Source organism: Esox lucius, chromosome 3, assembly GCF_011004845.1.
Source record: "Esox lucius isolate fEsoLuc1 chromosome 3, fEsoLuc1.pri, whole genome shotgun sequence".
Classification (NCBI taxonomy): Eukaryota; Metazoa; Chordata; class Actinopteri; order Esociformes; family Esocidae; genus Esox; species Esox lucius.
Window position 1 is genome coordinate 35,231,038 of NC_047571.1, and position 22,933 is coordinate 35,253,970.

A 22,933-nucleotide genomic window follows, 5' to 3' on the forward strand; every position below is an offset into this window, starting at 1 on the left:
GTGAAGGCCACAGCATATGATTCACATGATTTTCATACTCATCAAACCATTTAGTAACCTCTTGAGCACTGTGGATGAGGGCTTTTTAAACTGGAAGAGACCAAATAATGAACCTTCTTTGAAAGGCACTTAGATCCTTCCCTCTTGCCTTCTTTATCCAAAATGGAGGTCATCTGGGCCAGCTCAGCATGTTCATACATTCATTGCATTTTGATGTGTCCACAGTGTTACAAGTTGATTGGATACCGGTCACCAAGTACCTGGCTGGAGGCCAGAAAGCAGTGTCAATCAGTGGGAGCAAACCTGGCGTCCATCGCCAATAGGGGAGAACAAGGTTGGTAAGATGTTTTTTGCCTGCAGTGTTTCTGATCAGTCCTCTGTGGTCTGGTCTGGGGTGGTCTGGTGGTCTGGGGTAGTGAGTCTAGTGGTCTGGGGTGGTCTGGTGGTCTGGGGTGGTCTGGTGGTCTGGGGTGGTCTGGTGGTCTGGGTTAGTGAGTCTAGTGGTCTGGGGTGGTCTGGTGGTCTGGGGTGGTCTGGGGTGGTCTAGTGGTCTAAACTGTTGAGTCTGGAGGTGTAAAATGGATCAGGTCGGTGGGTTTAAATCTGTCCCAGTGATCTTTTATCACATCCTCTCTCCTGTTCTTCACCTCTGCCTTTAGTTATCCTAAAACATACAAAACACAGACGGATATTATTTTTCTCATCAGTACTGTATATACTGTGTATTGTATGTATTAACTTTCATCAGTTAGCTAGATGGTGAATGCCCACAGACCTCAAAAATATGAATCGTTAAATAAATCAAAGACACCAAAACACCCCACAAATACTACTTATATCACTTGGACCCTGCTTGTCAGAGGGTTGTTAAGTCGTATTAAATAATAAACAGAAACGTTGTTGTAAAATAACAGAACAGCTAGTCAGTTTTGATAGAAGTTGTCTTCTGCTCAACAATTGTCTCTCCTCTCAGTTCTACATCCTCACCATCACCTTTTGTGAAGTAATGCTTGCAATTATGAAAATGTTTTCTCTTCTATTATGGAATTGGTTGATGGCAAATTCATTGAGAAAGGTGTACTTACTATTACTGGGTTTTGTCCCATGTAGCTACTGCATCTTAAAATGAATGCACCATAAGTTGCTCTAGATAGGAATGTCTAATAAATGATGGAAATGTAAATAACTCCACTTGGAAAGAAGCTGTTTTGGCTTTGCCATATCCATTCAGGGCTTTGCACCGTTTCAAAGTTGCCCATTAGGTGGATTATTGTGGCTGGAATGATCAGCCGACGATTGTCTTCTTCGGCCTGTGGCTGTTTGAAAACACTTCATTTTTATCCTATTTAAAATGGTGATAGCCCTTTAAAGGTTTGTCAATACAGTCCCAGAATCCACTTTGACAGTTATAAATGAGTCTTCTTTCTACCACTATGTTTGCCTGCAGTGTTTCTGACCACCCAGATGGGTCCTGGTGCTACTGACCTGTGGATTGGACTGAACTCCTTAGAGCGTTCATCCTTGGTTTGGACCGATGGCCGGGCAAGGAAGTACTTCAACTGGGTTCCCAATTGGGTATGCATGTAAACACTGATTTACTTGGAAGGCATATGTGTGTATGTGGTTGTCTATAGGGGACAGACAGGGGTGTATGTGGTTGTCTATAGGGGACAGACAGGGGTGTATGTGGTTGTCTATAGGGGACAGACAGGGGTGTATGTGGTTGTCTATAGGGGACAGACAGGGGTGTATGTGGTTGTCTATAGGGGACAGACAGGGGTGTATGTGGTTATCTATAGGGGACGGACATGGGTGTATGTAGTTGTCTATAGGGGACATACATGGATGTATCTGGTTGTTAAAAGTTGACAGACAGGGTGTATGGGATTGTCTATAGGGAACAGACAGGGGTGTATGTGGTTGTCTATAGGGAACAGACAGGGGTGTATGTGGTTGTCTGTAGGGAACAGACATGGGTGTGTGTGGTTGTCTAGAGGAAACAGTCAAGGCTGAATGTGGTTATCTATAGGGGACGGACATGGGTGTATGTAGTTGTCTATAGGGGACATACATGGATGTATCTGGTTGTTAAAAGTTGACAGACAGGGTGTGTGTGGTTGTCTATAGGAAACAGACAGGGGTGAATGTGGTTGTCTATTGGGAACAGACAATATTTCCTAAATAAACCCTTAATTCTTAAACAATTTCAGTCTGTGCTCCAGCCTTTTGGGGGCGTCTCTCCCCTAGTGTTTGGGGGCCTTAAGTGACCACTAGTGTTGCTGATGCCTGGAACCGACCCTGTTTGCAATAAGATTTGATCATTAAACCAATAATGAATTGAATGAACATTGCTAATATATAACACAATATTCCTCCAATATTGTTTCATAATAACACTAATGCATACAATTTTTTGCTCTCATTTAAGGATTCTCGCTATCGTGATATTCCTAATTTATTTTGGGTAAGTACCATTTGACCTTTACAGTTGTGCTCAAAAGTTTGCATACCCTTGGAGAATTGGTAATGAGTAAGCAGGCAAAACACATCTTATATTTGTTATGGGATTCACATTCAATGTAGGTCATAACAGAATGGCACAATAATAAAACAAAACATGGCAACAAAGAAAAAAATGAAATGACCCCTGTTCCAAATTCTGCATACCCTTAGTTCTTAATACTGTGTATTGCCCCTTTAGCATCAATGACTGCATGTAGTCTTTTGTAATAGTTGTCTATGAGGCCCTGAATTCTTGCAGGTGGTATAGCTGCCCATTCGTCTTGGCAAAATGCCTCCAGGTCATGCAAAGTCTTTGGTGGTCTGCACGTTTGAGATCTCCCCAGAGTGGCTCGATCAGGAGACTGTGATGGCCACCCCAGAACCTTCACCTTTTTCTGCTGTAACCACTGGAGGGTCAACTTGGCCTTGTGCTTAGAGTCATTGTCATGGTGAAAAGTCCAAGAGCTTTCCATGCGCAGCTTTCATGCAGAAGAATGCAAATTGTCTGCCAGTATTTTCGGATAATATGCTGCATTCATCTTGCCATGAATTTTCACATGATTCCCCGTGCCTTTAGAGTTCACACACCCCCAAATTATCAGTGAGCCAGTAGCATACTTCACAGTGGGGATGGTATTCTGTTCACTAACGCCTCCAGGTCAGAGGGAATTCCGGCCGGATTTCACTACTTGGACATTTTGGATCCTAGATTCATTTCTGTAAAAGATACAACCTATTATGATGTATCCTGGTAATCAAAACCCCCTTGGCTACAATAAAAAAAACATAAAAACATACTTTTGGGTCACCATTAAGAAAACTGACCTATTGGAAAGGCAAACAAATATTTTTCAGAAAAAAATTCTGCCATTCAGCATAATGTTTTTTTTTTTAAAGCATCATAATGTTTTGTGTCAATGGTATTCACTCATATTTCTATGCCTTTACTGTCAAATGACACTGTATTGGGTTGAAACTAATAAAAAAAAATAATACTTGAAGGTAAAAAATATAGGCACCCCAAAAAAATGTGGTTCTTCTACCTAGAAATAAAACAATAAAATAAATAACAATGAATGTATATCACTTCTTTTTGCGTGTAATGACGCAGAATGGCCACCAGATCGCTAGTGAAGTTTGGACTTCTATAATTTATAAACTCAGAAAAATTACCAACTTCTTTATATCATATTTATTATACAAACGATGTATTACGGTTCAATACATCATATATAGTGATGTACACCCTTGTAATCCCTATAGTCTTGTCTACACATTAGCCTTTCTAAGTTGCCTGGTCAATGTCGTTGCCTGGTGAAAAGTTTTCTTCCTGCAGGCTGTGGTTCCCATAGCAACCCAAACTATACACAGATAACCCAAGTTATACACGGAATGCTTCATGAAGGTGGCTACATAAAATATATTATTGAAATGGACGATTGTGGCGATTCAATTATCATGACTATTTATGCAAATGAGCACAGAGCGCTCCGTCCGCGGATCTGCGGATTGAGACCTGGGAAGCCTAATGGCCTTGTTGACCCCTCTCCAAACATTGCACTTATGCTTGAGACCATAAAGCTCTATTTTGGTCTCGTCACTCCAAATTACAGTGTGCCAGAAGCTGTGAGCCGTGTCAAGGTGTTGTCCGGCATATTGTAACTGGGATTTCTTGTGGCATTTTGTGGCACAGTAAAGGCTTCTTTCTGGCAACTTGACCATGCAGCTCATTATTGTTCAAGTATTGTTGTATTGTGCTCCTTGAAACAACCACACCATCTTGTATTTCTCCAGAGGTTACCTGTGGGTTTTTCTTTGTATCCCGAACAATTTGTCTGGCAGTTTTGGCTGAATCTGAGGTTCAGGAGGAACAGTGTGGTTTTCGTCCGTTGAACACTGGACCAGCTCTATACCTTCTACGGGGTGTTGGAGGGTTCATGGGAGTTTGCCCAACCAATCCACATGTGTTTTGTGGATTTGGAGAAGGCATTCGACTGTGTCCCTCGCGGCATCCTGTGGAGAGTGCTTTGGGAATATGGGGTCCTGGGTCCTTTGCTAAGGGCTGTCAGGTCCCTGTACGACCGAAGCAGGAGCTTGGACCTCATTGCCGGCAGTAAGTCAGACTTGTTCCCAGGGCTTGTTGGACTCTGGCAGGGCTGCCCTTTGTCGCCGGTTCTGTTCATAATTTTTATGGACAGAATTTCTAGGCGCAGCCAGGGGCCGGAGGGTGCCAGGTTTGGGGACCACACGATTTCGTCTGTGCTTTTAAAAGATTATGTTGTCGTGTTGGCCCCTTCAAGCCAGGACCTTCAGCATGTATCCAGGGTGGACAGGATCAAGCCTACCGGTCACCTTCACCTTATAAACCGTGCTGTAGAGATGAGTTTTTAGTAGACTCTTGAAAGTTTGCACTGAGTTTGCATTTCTAACCTTAATTGGCAGATCATCCCACAGGAGTAGAGCTCTATGAGAAAAGGTCCTGCCGCCAACTGTTTGTTTAGAAATTCTAGGTACAATTAAAAGGCCTGCATCTTGCGATCTAAGGTTACATGTAGGTATGTATGGCTGGATCATTTCAGCAAGGTAAGTAGGAGCAAGTCCATGTATTGATTTATAGGTTAACAGTAAAACCTTAAAATCAGCCCTAACCCTAACAGGCAGCCAGTGTAAGGACGCCAGGACAGGAGTAATGTGTTCAAATTTTTTTGTTCTAGTTAGGATTCTAGCAGCCGTGTGCAGCACTAATTGAAGTTTATTTATTAATTTGTCTGGATAACCAGAGAGAAGAGCATTGCAGTAATCTAGTCTAGAAGTAACGAAAGCATGGATACATTTTTCTGCATCAGTTTTTGATAGAAAGTTTCACATTTTTTGCAATGTTTCGAAGATGAAAATAAGCAACTCTTGAGACATATTTTATATGTTCTTCAAAGGAGAGGTCAGGGTCAAGGGTAACGCCAAGGTTTTTTACAGTTTTTTGGGATACGACCATGCAGCCGTCGAGGTTCACAGTGAGATCTGCTAACAACGCTCTTTGTTTTTTGGGTCCTAAAACAAGCATTTCTGTTTTATTTGAGTTTAAGAGCAAGAAATTCACTTTCATCCACTTCCTAATATCTGAAATGCATGCTTCCAAAATAGCTAATTTAGGGGCTTCTCCATGCTTTACTGAAATATATAACTGTGTGTCATCAGCATAACAGTGAAAGTTAATATTGTGATTTTGGATTACATCGCCCAGAGGGAGCATATATAGTGAGAAAATAATGGGCCCAGAACCGAGCCTTGAGGAACTCCAAAGCATACCTTTGACTTATACACGGAACGCTTCATGAAGGTGGCTACATAAAATATATTATTGAAATGGACGATTGTGGCGATTCAATTATCATGACTATTTATGCAAATGAGCACAGAGCGCTCCGAGGATTTGCCATCCACACTAACGAACCGGTCCAGTGAGTGCTGAAGGTCACAGACCGTTGATGCCATCAGGACCACATCATCCACAAAAAGCAGCGAGGAGTTCCCCAGACCACCGAACTGCAACCCCTCCCCATCCCGACTGCGCCTCGATAAATTTACAAATAGGATTGGTGACAAAGCGCAGCCCTGGCGGAGTCCAACCCCCACCTGGAACGAGTCTGACTTACTACTGAGAACCCGAACACAGCTCTCACTTTGGACTTACAGGGACTGGATAGTCCTTAGAAGGGACCTCCTCACCCCATACTCCCGCAGCACCTCCCACAGTATCTCCCAGGGGACCTGGTCATACGCCTTCTCCAGATCCACAAAACACATGTAGTGTGGATGGGCATATTCCCCCGCCCCCTCCAGGATCCTTGCAAGAGTAAAGAGCTGTTCGGAATCCAGGAAGGAATCCGCATTGTTCCTCTTCAATCTGAGGTTCGACTATCTGCCGAATCCTCCTTTCCAGTACTTTTGAGTAAACTAGATTAGACCCCTGTAATTGGCACACACCCTCTGGTCCCCGTTTTTGAACAGGGGAACCACCAACCCCAGTCTGCCACTCCTTTGGCACTGTCCCAGACTCCCACGCAATGTTGAAGAGGCGTGTTATCCAAGACATCCCCTCCACACCCAAAGCTTTCAACATTTCTGGACGGATCTTGTCAATTCCCAGAGCTTTGCCACTGTGGAATTGTTTGACTATCTCAGTGTCTTCTGCCATGGAGATTGATGATGCTTCCCCATCAGCCTCCAGCTCTGCTTCCACTATAGAGGGCGTGTAGGTGGGATTTAGGAGTTCCTCAAAGTGTTCCTTCCATCGCCCAATTTGCTCCTCAGTTGAGGTCAACAGTGTCCCATCCTTACTGTACACAGCTTGGATAGTTCCCTGTTTTCCCCTCCTGACGTGGCGGACGGTTTTCCAGAAGCACCGTGGTGCCGACCGAAAGTCCTTCTCCATGGCTTCCCCAAACTCCTCCCACACCCGCTGTTTTGCCTCTTTCATAGCAGAGGTCGCAACCCTTCGAGTCCGTCGGTACACTACAACCGTCTCGGAAGGCCTCCTTCTTCAGTTGGACAGCTTCCCTGACCACCGGTGTCCACCAGGGTGTTCGAGGGTTACCGCCCCTTGATGCACCTAAGACCACAGCTCCCCGCCGCAGCTTCGGCACTCAGGTTCAATGCCCCCAACCTCCACAGGGATGCCAGAAAAGCTCTGCCGGAGGTGTGAGTTGAAGATCTTTCGGACGGGGGCCTCCTCCAGACGTTCCCAGTTCACCCGCACTACCCGTTTGGGTTTTCCCAGTCTGTCCAGAGTCTTCCCCCACCCCCTGACCCAACTCACCACCTGATGGTGATTGGTTGACTGCTCCGCTCGTCTCTTTACCCGAGTGTCCAGATCCGATGACACGATCACAAAATCAATCATCGAACTTCGGCCTAGGGTGCTCTGGTACCACGTACACTTATGAGCATCCTTATGTTTGAACATGGTGTTCGTTATATATAATCCATGACTAGCACAGAACTCTAACAACAAACGACCACTCCAGTTCAGATCAGGGAGGCCGTTCCTCCCTATCACACCTCTCCAGGTGTCTCCATCATTGCCCATGTGTGTGTTGAAGTCCCCCAGCAGAATTATACAGGCCCCATACATGACTCTATTCAGGGTCTCCAAGAAGCCCAAATACTGCTTTTCGGGGCAAATGCACAAACAACAGTCAGAGATTCCCCCCCACAACCCGTAGGCGTAGGGAGGCGACCCTCTCATCCACTGGGGTAAACTCCAACATAGCGGCACTCAGCCGGGGGCTTGTGATTATCCCAGCCCCCGCCCGGCACCTCACACCCTGGGCGACTCCAGAGAAGAATAGAGTCCATCCCCTATCCAGGAGTATGGTTCCAGAACCAGGACTGTGCGTAGATGTAAGGCTCACCAGATCTAACTGATAGCGCTCCACCTCCCCCACAAGTTCCGGCTCTTTCGTCCACAGAGAGGTGACATTCCACGTCCCCAGAGCCAGCTCCTGCCACCCAGGTCTGGTCCGTTGAGGCCCCTGGCCTTTACTGCCACCCATTTGGCAGCACACCCGACCCAAGCGGTTCCTCCCATGAGTGGTGGGCCCATTGGATAATCAGTCATATTTTCAAAATCAATGCCAAAATGTTTGCAATTTCTGCCAGGGAATGGAAACTCATGAGCACAACTGTAACTAAGAATGTTATTTATAGAACACATTGACACATGAACAATAGAAACATATGCTACACATGTAATTGACATATATCTGTACACACACATCCACTTTGTGATTGTAGAGGTGGTTACAGCGATATTAACTACCATTAACATTTATTTTTTAATTGTAGAGGCGGATGAGGCCGTTGAATAATCTGCATGAGGTAAGGTCAATTTAATGATTTAGAATTACTAACAAGTCAAATATAATAATCTTAATTATAATACTCTCTTTAAATCTATCATGAATCATATTTGGGGTAGAATTACCCTAACCTGGTGTTGTTTATAATTTATGTTTATACCTATATAATATACATATTTGTGTGAATATATTCATGAGCCAAGCAGGTGAAGCGAATAACGCTGATCATCTCCTAACAAGGGCACATGTCAAGGTCTGAGTAGATTAGATGGTAAGAGAATAATCGTGTGTTGGATGCAGGAGAAATAGGCAGGAGTAGAGACCTGAGTGACTTTGACAAAGGCCAAATTGTCATATCCAGACCAGTCTGTCAGAGCATCTTTGAAACAGTAAGGTTTGTGGGGTGCTCTCGGTCAGTGAGTACCTACCGACAGTGGTCCGAGGAGGGACAAACCAAACCATCTTTAACTCGATTATAAAGAGAAGTGGGAGGACCCAGTGTACAACTGAGCAAGAGGACAAATACATTAGAGTATCTAGTTTGAGAAACAGACGCCTCATAGGTCCTCAACCTGCAGCTTCATTAAATAGTACCCACAAAACACCAGTCTCAATGTCAACAGTGAAGAGGTGACTCCGGGATACTGCCCTTCTAGGCAGAGTTGCAAAGAAAAAGCCATAACTCAGGCTGGCCAGGTGCACCCCCAGACCATCACATTGGCACTCATTTATCATTCTTGCGTAGAAACGGGCGTATATGTTGGTGTAAGATTTTGCATACACTCCTCTCACCGCCTGATTTATGAAGCTGTGCGTACCTTTAAAATCCAGGTGTACGCAATACCTGCCCTTGATAAATGCCGCGGCTGAAAACGATCGTCATTAGAATAACACGCCCCTATATATTCAAGTCTCCACTTCCCCCACGCCCTCATTTTACGCCATGGACACACAGAAGACGGCAAAAAAGAGAAACTTCTCTGACGTGGATTGTTTTATTTGGCAGTAATAAAAGATGATGATGTGATGTGGAGTACCATTCATTCATATAATTGCATGACAATTTGTAATATTCGTCTTATTATTTTATGATATTTATTATTAATGACGTTTATTGTTATTTAGAAGAAGAATGTCGTTATTATTATTATTTCTATTATTATTATTTAAAAGAAGAAGAATGTCATTTTTATTATTTTGTCAGTCTGAATTATATTTTGGTCATTAAAAGTATTTTATTACTGAACCCAGTCCGTGCGCAACTGCCGGGCCTAACCCTGAAACGTCATGTAAAGCGCACAGGCTCGCATCTGAAGGAATACATATAAATCAAATGCTTTGGTAAAGTCACACAAATTAATCATTGAAGTCCATGTTGCACAAAAAGAAACACTGAAGTTTGTAATTATTATGTTGTTGTTTTTTTACAGTTGGTCATAATATATCATATCTTTTAGTTTGTCAGTGCGTTCAGATTTTTTTTTCTGCGCATTAACTCAAAACGTGCATCTACTGAGCTGGCGTAGGATTTGAGAGTGCAGTACGCCAACGTCCATATTGATAAATCTCAAAGTCATCGTGGTTTTGGGTGTACGCTGGAAATCTGGTGTACGCACTTTTGATAAATGAGGGCCATTGTCTCCACCATGCTTGACAGATGGTGTCAAGCACTCCTCCAGCATCTTTTCATATGGTCTGTGTCTGGCGAATGTCATTCTTTATAAAACTTAAATTTGTCTGTCCATAAGACTTTTTTTCCAATCTTCCTCTGTCCAGTATCTGTGATCTTAATCTTTTCTTTTAATTGGCCAGCCTGAGTGGTAAAGTGAGAGATTCGTACAGTGTAAAAGGGATCTTGAGGAAGGAAGGCTATCACTCCATTTTTCAACGCTATGCCACAACCTGTGGGCAGCACTTGGAGACAATTTTCTCCTACAACAGGACAATGACTCTGTTGAAAACAATAATACAATTAATGAGCATTCCTAATGTAAAACATGATGTTCCTAAACCCATATTGTTACTTTACAAACAGCAATAATGCATAAAACATTTTTATTTAATTTTAGGAATCTCATTATGTTCCTGAATATATTCTATTGTTGTTCATTAACACATGAACAACAATAGAAACATACACTCACCTAAAGGATTATTAGGAACACCTGTTCAATTTCCCATTAATGCAATTATCTAATCAACCAATCACATGGAAGTTGCTTCAATGCATTTAGGGGTGTGGTCCTGGTCAAGACAATCTCCTGAACTCCAAACTGAATGTCAGAATGGGAAAGAAAGGAGATTTAAGCAATTTTGAGCGTGGCATGGTTGTTGGTGCCAGATGGGCCGGTCTGAGTATTTCACAATCTGCTCAGTTACTGGGATTTTCACGCACAACCATTTCTAGGGTTTACAAAGAATGGTGTGAAAAGGGAAAAACATCCAGTATGCGGCAGTGCTGTGGGCGAAAATGCCTTGTTGATGCTAGAGTTCAGAGGAGAATGGGCCGACTGATTCAAGCTGATAGAAGAGCAACTTTGACTGAAATAACCACTCGTTACAACCGAGGTATGCAGCAAAGCATTTGTGAAGCCACAACACGCACAACCTAGAGGCGGATGGGCTACAACAGCGGAAGACCCCACCGGGTACCACTCATCTCCACTACAAATAGGAAAAAGAAGCTACAATTTGCACGAGCTCACCAAAATTGGAAAGTTGAAGACTGGAAGAATGTTGCCTGGTCTGATGAGTCTCGATTTCTGTTGAGACATTCAGATGATAGAGTCAGAATTTGGCGTAAACAGAATGAGAACATGGATCCATCATGCCTTGTTACCACTGTGCAGGCTGGTGGTGGTGTAATGGTGTGGGGGATGTTTTCTTGGCACACTTTAGGCCCCTTAGTGCCAATTGGGCATCGTTTAAATGCCACGGCCTACCTGAGCATTGTTTCTGACCATGTCCATCCCTTTATGACCACCATGTACCCATCCTCTGATGGCTACTTCCAGCAGGATAATGCACCTTGTCACAAAGCTCGAATCATTTCAAATTAGTTTCTTGAACATGACAATGAGTTCACTGTACTGAAATGGCCCCCGCAGTCACCAGATCTCAACCCAATAGAGCATCTTTGGGATGTGGTGGAACGGGAGCTTGGTGCCCTGGATGTGCATCCCACAAATTTCCATCAACTGCAAGATGCAATCCTATCAATATGGGCCAACAGTTCTAAAGAATGCTTTCAGCACCTTGTTGAATCAATGCCACATAGAATTAAGGCAGTTCTGAAGGCGAAAGGGGGTCAAACACAGTATTACTATGGTGTTCCTAATAATCCTTTAGGTGAGTGTATTCTACACATGTAATTTACATTTATCTTTACTCACACAGATACGCACATACCTAACACACAACCACTTTGTGATTGTAGAGGTGATAACAGTAATATTAAATACCATTAACATTTGTTTTTTTTATTGTAGTGGTGGATGTGGCAGTATAATAACCAGAATAAGGTAAGGTTAATTTAATTACTAACAAGTCAAATATAATATTAATTATTATTCCCTCTTTAAATAGTTTGACTTGAATCATATTTGGTTTAAAATTACCTTAACCTGGTGTTGTTTATAATTGATGTTTATACATATGTTTATCTCGACGGACCTGCCAATTCTCAGTCAGGAAGGATATCAGTCAGGAAGGATATCAGTCAGGAAGGAGAGAGCAATTGTTTGCGGCCACCATCTGCAAAACCATTGCCTTTTTGGGGGTTGACTTGCCGTTGCCTCTCCAGTGCACCTGGTGTCACTATTTGCACCTGTAGTTTAGTTGACCTGGTGTAATCCAGTGATGAGTACGTGTTCCCTTACATTCTTTGTGTGTACTTCAAACCGTCGGGGTTCACCATGAGATCTGCCAACAAAAATGAGTTTTTTGAGTTTTAATGCAAAACGTTCTTTCATCTATTTCCTAATATTTGAAATGCATGCTTCCAAAATAGCTAATTTGGGGGCTTCTTTATGTTTCATGAAAATATAAAATGGTGTGTCATCAGCATAAGTGAAAATGGACCTTGTGGTTCCGGATGACATCACCCAGTGGTGGGATGAACAGCTCTGGAACAAATGAAGAGACCGCTGCAAAATTATCAGTTTCTCTGGTTCTCAGGAACGCTACCAACTTGTTTTATCTCGTGTGTGACGTCATTCCGAGTTCTTTGGAACTGGAAAGCGCCATTAGGGGTCATGTGTGTTTTTTTGGCTGAACCCATGACATTGGCATTGGTGTGGGGTTTTCACGGGGAGGTATTACAGAGATATGAGAGAGATGAAAGAAATACACAGAAAACATAAATAAAATACAGTTCTGATTCATCTGAATATTGGTAGGGACTATTAGACATGTCCCTACCTAAAGCTACGCCTATGAGCCTGGTGAACTTTAATGCGTAAAACTTCAAAAGAATGAAAACCAGTGATGTGTTTAAGAGTAAAATTATACTTACTGTCATAAATATTAGCAACACCCCCCTTTTCAGGATATAGGGGGATATGATCACTAGTGTAGCCAGGAGGTGAGGCCTTATTTAGGGCAATAAATTGATCAGGCTTTAGCCATGTTTCACACAGGCCAATTATATCTGGTTTTTATCAGTGATTATTTCATTAACTATAATTGCCTTTGGAGCAAGGGATCTAACATTAAGTAGCCCCATATTAAGATGTGAGGTAATACAGTCATTTTTATTCATGACCAAGATGGAGGAAAGCTTTGTCTTAATAAGGTTGCTATTTTTAGCACTGTTTAACATTTCTCAGCCAGGAATGAGACATAATCTCAATATGCTAACTGCTCTGGCTATGCTATCAACAGACTCCACTATGCAAGCAGGCTAGCTAACAGCCTGCGGTCTGTCCTGCACCTCATGGTGAGGCTATAGGAGTGAGACTCTTGTCAATGTTCCTAGATAAAAGATGAACACCACTCCAGCTAGGATGGAGTCCATCGCTCCTCAGCAGATCCGGCCTGGCCCTATTTCTGGCTGAGTCCCAAAATGAGAGCCAGTTATTTACAAACTCTACCTCCTGCGACGGGCAGAACTCCGTTTTCAGCAGCGATTGAGTTGCGCAAGTCTGCTGTAGAGCTCGTCACCACCCCTAGCTGGGAGGGGGCCAGAGACAATTACTCGATGCCGACACATCTTTCTAGCTAATTTACACGCTGATGCTATGTTCTGCTTCGTAACCTCTGACTGTTTCATCCTAACGTCATTGGTGCCAACGTGAATAACAATATCTCTGTACTCTCTATACTTGCCAGTTTTAGACTTCGCTAGCACCAACCCCAGATTTGTGGCTACATCGGTGGCTCTGCCCCCCAGTAAACAGTGTACGATGGCCAGCCAATACTTTAAACCTTTGTTGGCTCTAGTAGTGACCCAGATTTAACTGGTCGTGGCATTTCTTCCCAGTGACCAAGAGGTGAAAGTTCTTGCCCAGCTGCAGGCTCTGCCGGGGGGCTAACAAAACTGTTGTTTCTTCCTGGTGGATCAGACGCTGTTTTTTCTGTTTCTACACTAATGTAATCCTTGACTGACATTTGCATCTAAAGCCGTGCCTCAAACTTTGTTATCTTTACCTGAAGATGATAGTTTTCCTTCATGTTGAAATGACAACAACTGCAATGATTAGGGACACTTAGCTTTAGGTGTGCTAAAGGCTAACTGTTAAAGACGATTTAGCTGCTGTGTAATTTCATCACACAGAAAATTATCAATAAACACTGAGTCTAATCCTTCTCAACTCCTGAGGAGTCACAATGTCTGGACCATTGACAGATAGACACTAAAGGGATACTGATTTACGAGTAACCCTCTAATCCGCTGGTGCCGGTCAAGGATGTCCCCTAGGCAAACACCAGATCCCTCTCTGCATCTTTAACTAGTATCCCATTTATTCATGTATATGACGACCAAGTGCAAGAATTTCCACAACAACCCTTTCTGACCAATCAAGTGTTCCTTGTGTGCCATCTGTTTTGGCCCTAACTACTATCATAGAGGACTGGATTACAAAAGGGATAGTTCACCTTAAATCTCTATTAATCTCTAATATCTCCTAGTGTGCTGTGATGTCAAGCACCCACTCCATCTTGGGAAAATGGAAACTCATATCCTGCAATGACACACACGGCTTCATTTGTCAACGCAAAGTTGGTGAGAAGATTATTATTCTCCATATTCTTATTGTAATACATGTCTCCTTCTGGTTCTTTCTTCTTCATATTATTATTGTAATACATGTCTCCTTCTGGTTCTTTCTTCCTCATATTCTTATTGTAATACATGTCTCCTTCTGGTTCTTTCTTCTTCATATTTGTCTTCATTTTATTATTGTAATTCATGTCTCCTTCTGGTTCTTCATATTTGTCTTCATATTCTTATTGTAATACATGTCTCCTTCTGTTTCTTTCTTCTTCATATTTGTCTTCATATTCTTATTGTAATTCATGTCTCCTTCTGGTTCTTCATATTTGTCTTCATATTCTTATTGTAATACATGTCTCCTTCTGGTTCTTTCTTCTTCATATTATTATTGTAATACATGTCTCCTTCTGGTTCTTTCTTCTTCATATTTGTCTTCATATTCTTATTGTAATACATGTCTCCTTCTGGTTCTTTCTTCTTCATATTTGTCTTCATATTCTTATTGTAATTCATGTCTCCTTCTGGTTCTTCATATTTGTCTTCATATTCTTATTGTAATACATGTCTCCTTCTGGTTCTTTCTTCTTCATATTCTTATTGTAATACATGTCTCCTTCTGGTTCTTTCTTCTTCATATTATTATTGTAATACATGTCTCCTTCTGGTTCTTTCTTCTTCATATTTGTCTTCATATTCTTATTGTAATACATGTCTCCTTCTGGTTCTTATTTCTTCGTATTTGTCTTCATATTCATTCTGTCTTCCATTTATTCCTATTTATCTTTGTGGACTTCATATTCTTATTTTCATTTGGATTCCACTTCATGGTCTTCTCATTATTCTTCTTATTTTTATTATTGAGTTGTGATGTGTCTCTTTTTCTCTGCCCTCCTAGACCCTGGCATCCCAGTCCCAGCCCCAACTGTGTTTCCCAGAAGCTGGATGAAGGTCGGCAATGACTCCTACAAGGTACCAGAGACACATTCTGCACTTAGAGAGTTGGACAAGTTCTACATCTGTGAATAGTGTTCTAATTCTAGACAGTGTATAACAAAGCAACAATTTACTATTGATATAATGTTGTAAATGTACAAATGTAATATTATGTAAATGTATGATAATGCAGCAACATCAATGTCCCATCTCACTAATGATATGACTCTACAAGGTCCTGCTACAGAACATGACATGGTCGGAGGCCCGGGTCCAGTGTGAGACTGAGCAGGGCCAGCTGGCCAGCACCCTGGATGAACTGTCAGCAGCCTACCTGGAGCTGCAGGCTCTGAAGCTGGAGACACCAGTGTGGATTGGACTCAATAAGGATGAGGTACAGAACCAGATGACTAATCAGGTTTAACCAGTGTGGATTGGACTCAATAAGGATGAGGTACAGAACCAGCTTTCTAATCAGTTTTAACCAGTGTGGATTGGACTCAATAAGGATGAGGTAAAGAACCAGATGACTAATTAGGTTTGACCAGTGTGTATTGGACTTGTCAGGTTCAAAATCACTAGTCAGAGGTTGTAAGGCTCTGACATATTAGTTTTAAATCAAAAGAACCAACTGGAAACAGTGAACTGGTCTTAAGCGTTTATTCGGAGAGCTCTGATATAATTTGGAAAACACATACATTTTCTACTTGTCAGTAGACAAATCTGAATACTTCCTTGTCCCGCCCTGTCCTATTTCTCTTCCTTCGTATTGGTTACACATGTGCTAAGACTGTTTTAGTGTGACATCTGGGGTTGTCCTTTGTCTGACCTATTTCTACTTGACAAAATACATCGAAAACCGGAAACACATGTGAATGAAACAAGAACAAGTATATGCAATTGTTATCACCCTTAACCACAGCTCTATGTTCATCAGACAGTTCGTCAGACAGTTAGTTCATCAGACAGTCCGTCTGGTCATTTCTACTCTTAGTAACCTTTTTGCTAAGAGCAAATAATAGGAAACAACATCAGCATTTAGTAAATGTCAGTTCTTACACAAACCTTTATATATTGGTGACATTAAGGTCCTCACAAAGGTTAATCAAAGATTAGTCATGTAAGCACAATTCTCTATTTAATATTGATAAATGCATACTATATTACAAATTTACCCAACAGGACTCAATAAAGATGAGGGAAAAGGTAGCTGACTAATCAGGTTTAACCAGTATGGATTGGACTCAATAAGGATGAGGTACAGAACCAAGTTTCTAATCAGGTTAAACCAGTGGATCAGCTGACTACAGTGGAAAAACATGTAGAGAAATATATTGACAGCAGTGGAAATGTTACTTAATTCAACACTAATGTTGATAAGCACTTTTTACCCACCTGTTGATTTACCACTAAATCACTTGGTGAAACAGACTCCTCTTAACCAACACTGTTACTGTAGATAGAGGGACTGGGTTTAAACCAGGACACTGTTACTGTAGATAGAGGGACTGGGTTTAAACCAGGACACTGTTACTGTAGATAGAGGGACTGGGTTTAAACCAGGACACTGTTACTGTAGATAGAGGGACTGGTTTTAAACCAGGACACTGTTACTGTAGATAGAGGGACTGGGTTTAAACCAGAACACTGTTACTGTAGATAGAGGGACTGACTGGGTTTAAACCAGAACACTGTTACTAGAGATAGTGGGACTGACTGGTTTTAAATCAGGACACTGTTACTATAGATAGAGGGACTGACTGGGTTTAAACCAGGACACTGTTACTATAGATAGTGGGACTGACTGGGTTTAAACCAGGACACTGTAACTATAGATAGAGGGACTGACTGGGTATAAACCAGGACACTGTTACTATAGATAGAGGGACTGACTGGGTATAAACCAGGACACTGTAACTACAGATAGAGGGACTGACTGGGTTGTTTAGGGAATCACACCACAAACTGTTAACCCTTTAATCTTTTGTTTCTGATTTGTTTTTGCAGGGTGACATGAATCTTTTTCAGACTCTCAGGAAAGACTAGTGTTCTCTGTCAGTTACAGGAGCCAGCTGACAGGTTTTCTACTTTTTCTTGTTCCAGACACAAGGCTACTTCAGGTGGATCGACGGCTGGCACCTGAACATGGTTCAATGGGCCAAGAATGAGCCCAGCAGAGACCGACCCTGTGTCTACCTGGATGTAGACGGCACCTGGAAGACATCCCTCTGTAACCACACCTACCCCAGTGTGTGTAAACAGTCAACAGGTGAGACAGTCAGCTACCCCAGTGTGTGTAAACAGTCAACAGGTGAGACAGTCACCTACCCCAGTGTGTTTAAACAGTCAACAGGTGAGACAGTCACCTACCCCAGTGTGTGTAAACAGTCAACAGGTGAGACAGTCACCTACCCCAGTGTGTGTAAACAGTCAACAGGTGAGACAGTCAGCTACCCCAGTGTGTTTAAACAGTCAACAGGTGAGACAGTCACCTACCCCAGTGTGTGTAAACAGTCAACAGGTGAGACAGTCACCTACCCCAGTGTGTGTAAACAGTCAACAGGTGAGACAGTCACCTACCCCAGTGTGTGTAAACAGTCAACAGGTGAGACAGTCACCTACCCCAGTGTGTGTAAACAGTCAACAGGTGAGACAGTCACCTACCCCAGTGTGTTTAAACAGTCAACAGGTGAGACAGTCACCTACCCCAGTGTGTTTAAACAGTCAACAGGTGAGACAGTCACCTACCCCAGTGTGTGTAAACAGTCAACAGGTGAGACAGTCACCTACCCCAGTGTGTTTAAACAGTCAACAGGTGAGACAGTCACCTACCCCAGTGTGTGTAAACAGTCAACAGGTGAGACAGTCACCTACCCCAGTGTGTGTAAACAGTCAACAGGTGAGACAGTCACCTACCCCAGTGTGTGTAAACAGTCAACAGGTGAGACAGTCACCTACCCCAGTGTGGGATTTACAGTGAAAAGGATGGGTGTAGTTTTTCAATCCATCTAGCTGCTTCCTCATAGAGAGGTCATCCTATTGGTTGATCACTGTCCATTACTGTAATCGTATTGGTCGGTTCTCCCCAACAGACATCCCGCCCACCCCCCCACCCCAGTACCCAGGGGAGTGTTACCAGGACGATGATGAGACCGGTTGGTTGCCCTTCAGAGGACACTGTTACAGCTTTTTCACTGACGACATGGTGTGGACGGATGCCTCCACCAGCTGTTTGAGGAAAGGTAGGAACTTCAGACCAACGCTGTGAAACAGGGACTTTTTGTTTTGTTTTGACGGGGAGAATTTAAAATGAAAAACAGCTATAATAAAAATGTTGTATTTGTGTGTTCAAAGGGGCGACCCTGGTGAGCATTGAAGACCCTGTAGAACTTAACTTCATAATGAAAAACCTGGAGTTTCTGAAAGACAGCCACCCCTCCTTCTGGATAGGACTGTACAAAACACACCTAGGTAACTATTAATCCTTCTATATACCTGTACAAAACACACCTAGGTAACTATTAATCCTTCTATATACCTGTACAAAACACACCTAGGTAACTATTAATCCTTCTATTGTTCTGTACAAAACACACTTAGGTAACTATTAATCCGTTCTATAGACCTGTACAAAACACACCTAGGTAACAATTAATCCTTCTATAGGCCTGTACAAAACACACCTAGGTAACTATTAATCCTTCTATATACCTATACAACATTCACCTACCAATCCTGAATAATATAGTGTATCATATATATATATATTTATATATATACAGTATCTCACAAAAGTGAGTACACCTCTCACATTTTTGCTAATATTTGATTTTATCTTTTCATGTGACAACTCTGAAGAAATGCCACTTTGCTACTATGTAAAGTAGTGAGTGTACAGCTTGTATAACAGTGTAAATTTGCTGTCCCTCAAAATAACTCAACACACAGCCATGAATGTCTATACCGCTGGCAACAAAAGTGAGTACACCCCTAAGTGAATATTTCCAAATTCGGCCCAAAGTGTCAATATTTTGTCAATATTTTCCAGCACTGCCTTAACCACCTTGGGCATGGAGTTCACCAGAGCTTCCAATTGCCTTCTTCCCACAGATGCTGAATATGGTTTAGGTCTGGAGAAATGCTTGGCCAGTCCATCACCTTTACCCTCAGCTTCTTTAGCAAGGCAATGGTTGTCTTGGAGGTGTGTTTGGTGTTATTATCATGTTGGAATACTGCCCTGCAGCCCAGTCTCTGAAGGGAGGGGATCATGCTCTGCTTCAGTATGTCACAGTACATGTTGGCACTCATGGTTCCCTCAATGAACTGTAGCTCCCCAGTGCTGGCAGCACTCATGCAGCCCCAGACCATGACACTCCCACCACCATGCTTGACTGTAGGCAAGACACACTTGTCTTTGTACTCCTCACCTGGTTTCCGCCACACACGCTTGACATCATCTGAACAAAATAAGTTTATCTTGGTCTCATCAGACCACAGGACATGGTTCCCAAAGACAACCTCTGGATATGACGCTGAGCACGTGCACTCAACTTCTTTGGTCGACCACGGTGAGGCCTGTTCAGAGTGGAACCTGTCCTGTTAAACCGCTGTATGGTCTTGGCCATCTTTGAGGGTCTTGGCAATCTTCTTATAGCCTATGCCATCTTTATGTAGAGCAACAATTCTTTTTTTCAGATCCTCAGAGAGTTATTTGCCATGAGGTGCCATGTTGTACTTCCAGTGACCAGTATGAGGGAGTGTGAGAGCGATAACACCAAATTTAACACACCAGCTCCCCATTCACACCTGGGACCTTGTAACACTAACAAGTTACATTGAGACCGGGGAGGGAAAATGGCTAATTGGGCCCAACTTGGACACTTTCTCTTAGGGGTGTACTCACTTTTGTTGCCAGTGGTTTAAATATTACTCTTCAACTGTGAGTAAAACAAAAATCCAGAAAATCACATTGTATGATATTTTAGTAATTAATTTGCATTTTATTGCATGACATGAGTATTTGATATATCAGAAAAGCATAACTTCATATTTGGTACAGAAACCTTTGTTTGCAATTACAGAGATCATAGGTTTCCTGTAGTTCTTGACCAGGTTTGCACACACTGAAGCAGGGATTTTGGCCCACTCCTCCATACAGACCTTCTCCAGATCCTTCAGGTTTCGGGCTGTTGCTGGGCAATACGGACTTTCAGCTCCCTCCAAAGATTTTCTATTGGGTTCAGGTCTGGAGACTGGCCAGGACCTTGAGATGCTTCTTACGGAGCCACTCTTTAGTTGCCCTGGCTGTATGTTTCGTGTCATTGCCAGGCTGGAAGACCCAGCCACGACCCATCTTCAGTGTTCTTACTGAAGGAAGGAAGATGTTGGCCAAGATCTCGTGATACATGGCCCCATCCATCCTCCTCTCAATACGGTGCAGTCGTCCTGTCCCCTTTAAAAAAGGCATCCCCAAAGAATGATGTTTCCACCTCCATGCTTCACGGTTGAGATGGTGTTCTTGGGGTTTTACTCATCCTTCTTCTTCCGCCAAACACGGCGAGTGAAGTTTATATCAAAAAGCTAAATGTTTGTCTCATCAGACCACATGACCTTCTCCCATTTCTCCTCTGGATCATCCAGATGGTCACTGGCAAACTTCAGACGGGCCTGGACATGCGCTGGCTTGAGCAGGGGGATCTTGCGTGCGCTGCAGGATTTTAATCCATGACGGCGTAGTGTGTTACTAATGGTTTTCTTTGAGGCTGTGGTCCCAGCTCTCTTCAATTAATTGACCAGGTCCTGCCATGTATTTCTGGGCTTATCCCTCACCTTCCTGTTGATCATTAATGCCCCACGATGTGAGATCTTGCATGGAGCCCCAGACCGAGGGAGATTGACCGTCATCTTGAACATCTTCCATTTTCAAATAATCGCGCACAGTTGTTGCCTTCTCACCAAGCTGCTTGCCTATTGTCCTGTAGCCCATCCCAGCCTTGTGCAGGTCTACAATTTTATCCCTTATGTCCTTACACAACTCTCAAGTCTTGGCCATTGTGGAGAGGTTGGAGTCTGTTTGATTGAATGTGTGGACAGGTATCACACCGATGAACGGGTGGGGACCCAAATGCGGACACAGAGGCAGAGGAGGGCGGTCCAAAGTATTTATTGAACAACCAGGCAGTGGGCAGGCTCGTAGTGGTGGACAGGCAGGGTTCGTAATCGGGCGTTCAGATGGTCGAAAGTACAGGAGTGGGCAGGCAGGCTCGTGGTGGGGGACAGGCAGGGTTTGTTGTCGGGCGGTCAGATGGTCGAAGGTACAGGAGAGGGCAGGCAGGCTCGTAATCCGGAAAACAGGCAAGGGTCGTAACCGGGGAATAGAAGGACAGGTAGACTGGCTGATGAACACATAGAACGCTGGAAACGACTGTACGGGACAAGACGATCTGGCAACTGCCAAACAGAGAACAGGGTTTAAATACACGGGGCTAATAGGGAACCGGGAACACCTGGTGAGGGGCGGGGACAAAACAACAGGTGAAACACATCAGGGTGTGACAACAGGTGTCTTTTATACAGGTAACGAGTTCAAACAGGTACAGTTAATACAGGTAATGAGTGGAGAACAGGAGGGCTTCTTAAAGAATAACTAACAGGTCTGTGAGAGCCGGAATTCCTACTGGTTGGTAGGTGATTAAATACCAATGTCATGCAATATAATGCAAATTAATTATAAAAAAATCATACAATGTGATTTTCTGGATTTTTGTTTTAGATTCGGTCTCTCACAGGTGAAGTGTACCTATGCTAAAAATTACAGACCTCTACATGCTTTGTAAGTAGGAAAACCTGCTAAATCGGCAGTGTATCAAATATATATATATATATAATAAGTGTATATATATATAATATGTATATATATATAATGTGTGTGTGTATATATATATATATATATATATATATATAATAAGTGTATATATATATAATATGTATATATATATTGTGTGTGTGTATATATATATATATATATAATATGTCACCTCGCATCTCAAAATGGGACTCCTAAATGTTAGATCCCTTGCTCCAAAGTTGCAGTAAATGAATTCATCTCTGATCATAAACTAGATGTTATTGGTTTATGTGAAGCGTGGCTAAAGCCTAATGAATTCATTGCCTTAAATGAGTCCCAAAAAGACCAAGAGAAGCTCATCCATGCTTTTATCTCTAGTAGGGTTGACTACTATAATGGCCTCTTAACTGGACTCCCCAAAAAGACAGTAAAACAACTGTAGCTCATTCAGAATGCTGCTGCTAGAATGTTAACAAGGACCAAGACAACAGAGCACATCACTCCAGTTCTTAAATCTTTGCACTGGCTTCCAGTCAGTTACAGAATAGATTTCAAAAGGGTGCTTTTAGTTTATAAATC

The 22,933-nt window shown here is 42.7% G+C and overlaps 1 protein-coding gene across 2 annotated transcripts in view; it reads left to right on the plus strand.

Moving 5' to 3' along the window:
- Nucleotides 1–22,933, plus strand: part of LOC105009318 (macrophage mannose receptor 1) — a 55,622-nt gene that overhangs the window by 27,548 nt on the left and 5,141 nt on the right. For both annotated transcript variants that reach the window (XM_034288878.1, XM_034288885.1), the window contains exons 21-31: nt 226–334; nt 1,448–1,575; nt 2,429–2,464; nt 8,347–8,379; nt 11,849–11,881; nt 14,490–14,583; nt 15,470–15,543; nt 15,743–15,901; nt 17,611–17,776; nt 18,600–18,749; nt 18,862–18,978. In XM_034288878.1, the coding sequence (XP_034144769.1) occupies nt 226–334; nt 1,448–1,575; nt 2,429–2,464; nt 8,347–8,379; nt 11,849–11,881; nt 14,490–14,583; nt 15,470–15,543; nt 15,743–15,901; nt 17,611–17,776; nt 18,600–18,749; nt 18,862–18,978 (1,099 nt within the window). The remainder of the gene's footprint in view (nt 1–225; nt 335–1,447; nt 1,576–2,428; nt 2,465–8,346; nt 8,380–11,848; nt 11,882–14,489; nt 14,584–15,469; nt 15,544–15,742; nt 15,902–17,610; nt 17,777–18,599; nt 18,750–18,861; nt 18,979–22,933) is intronic.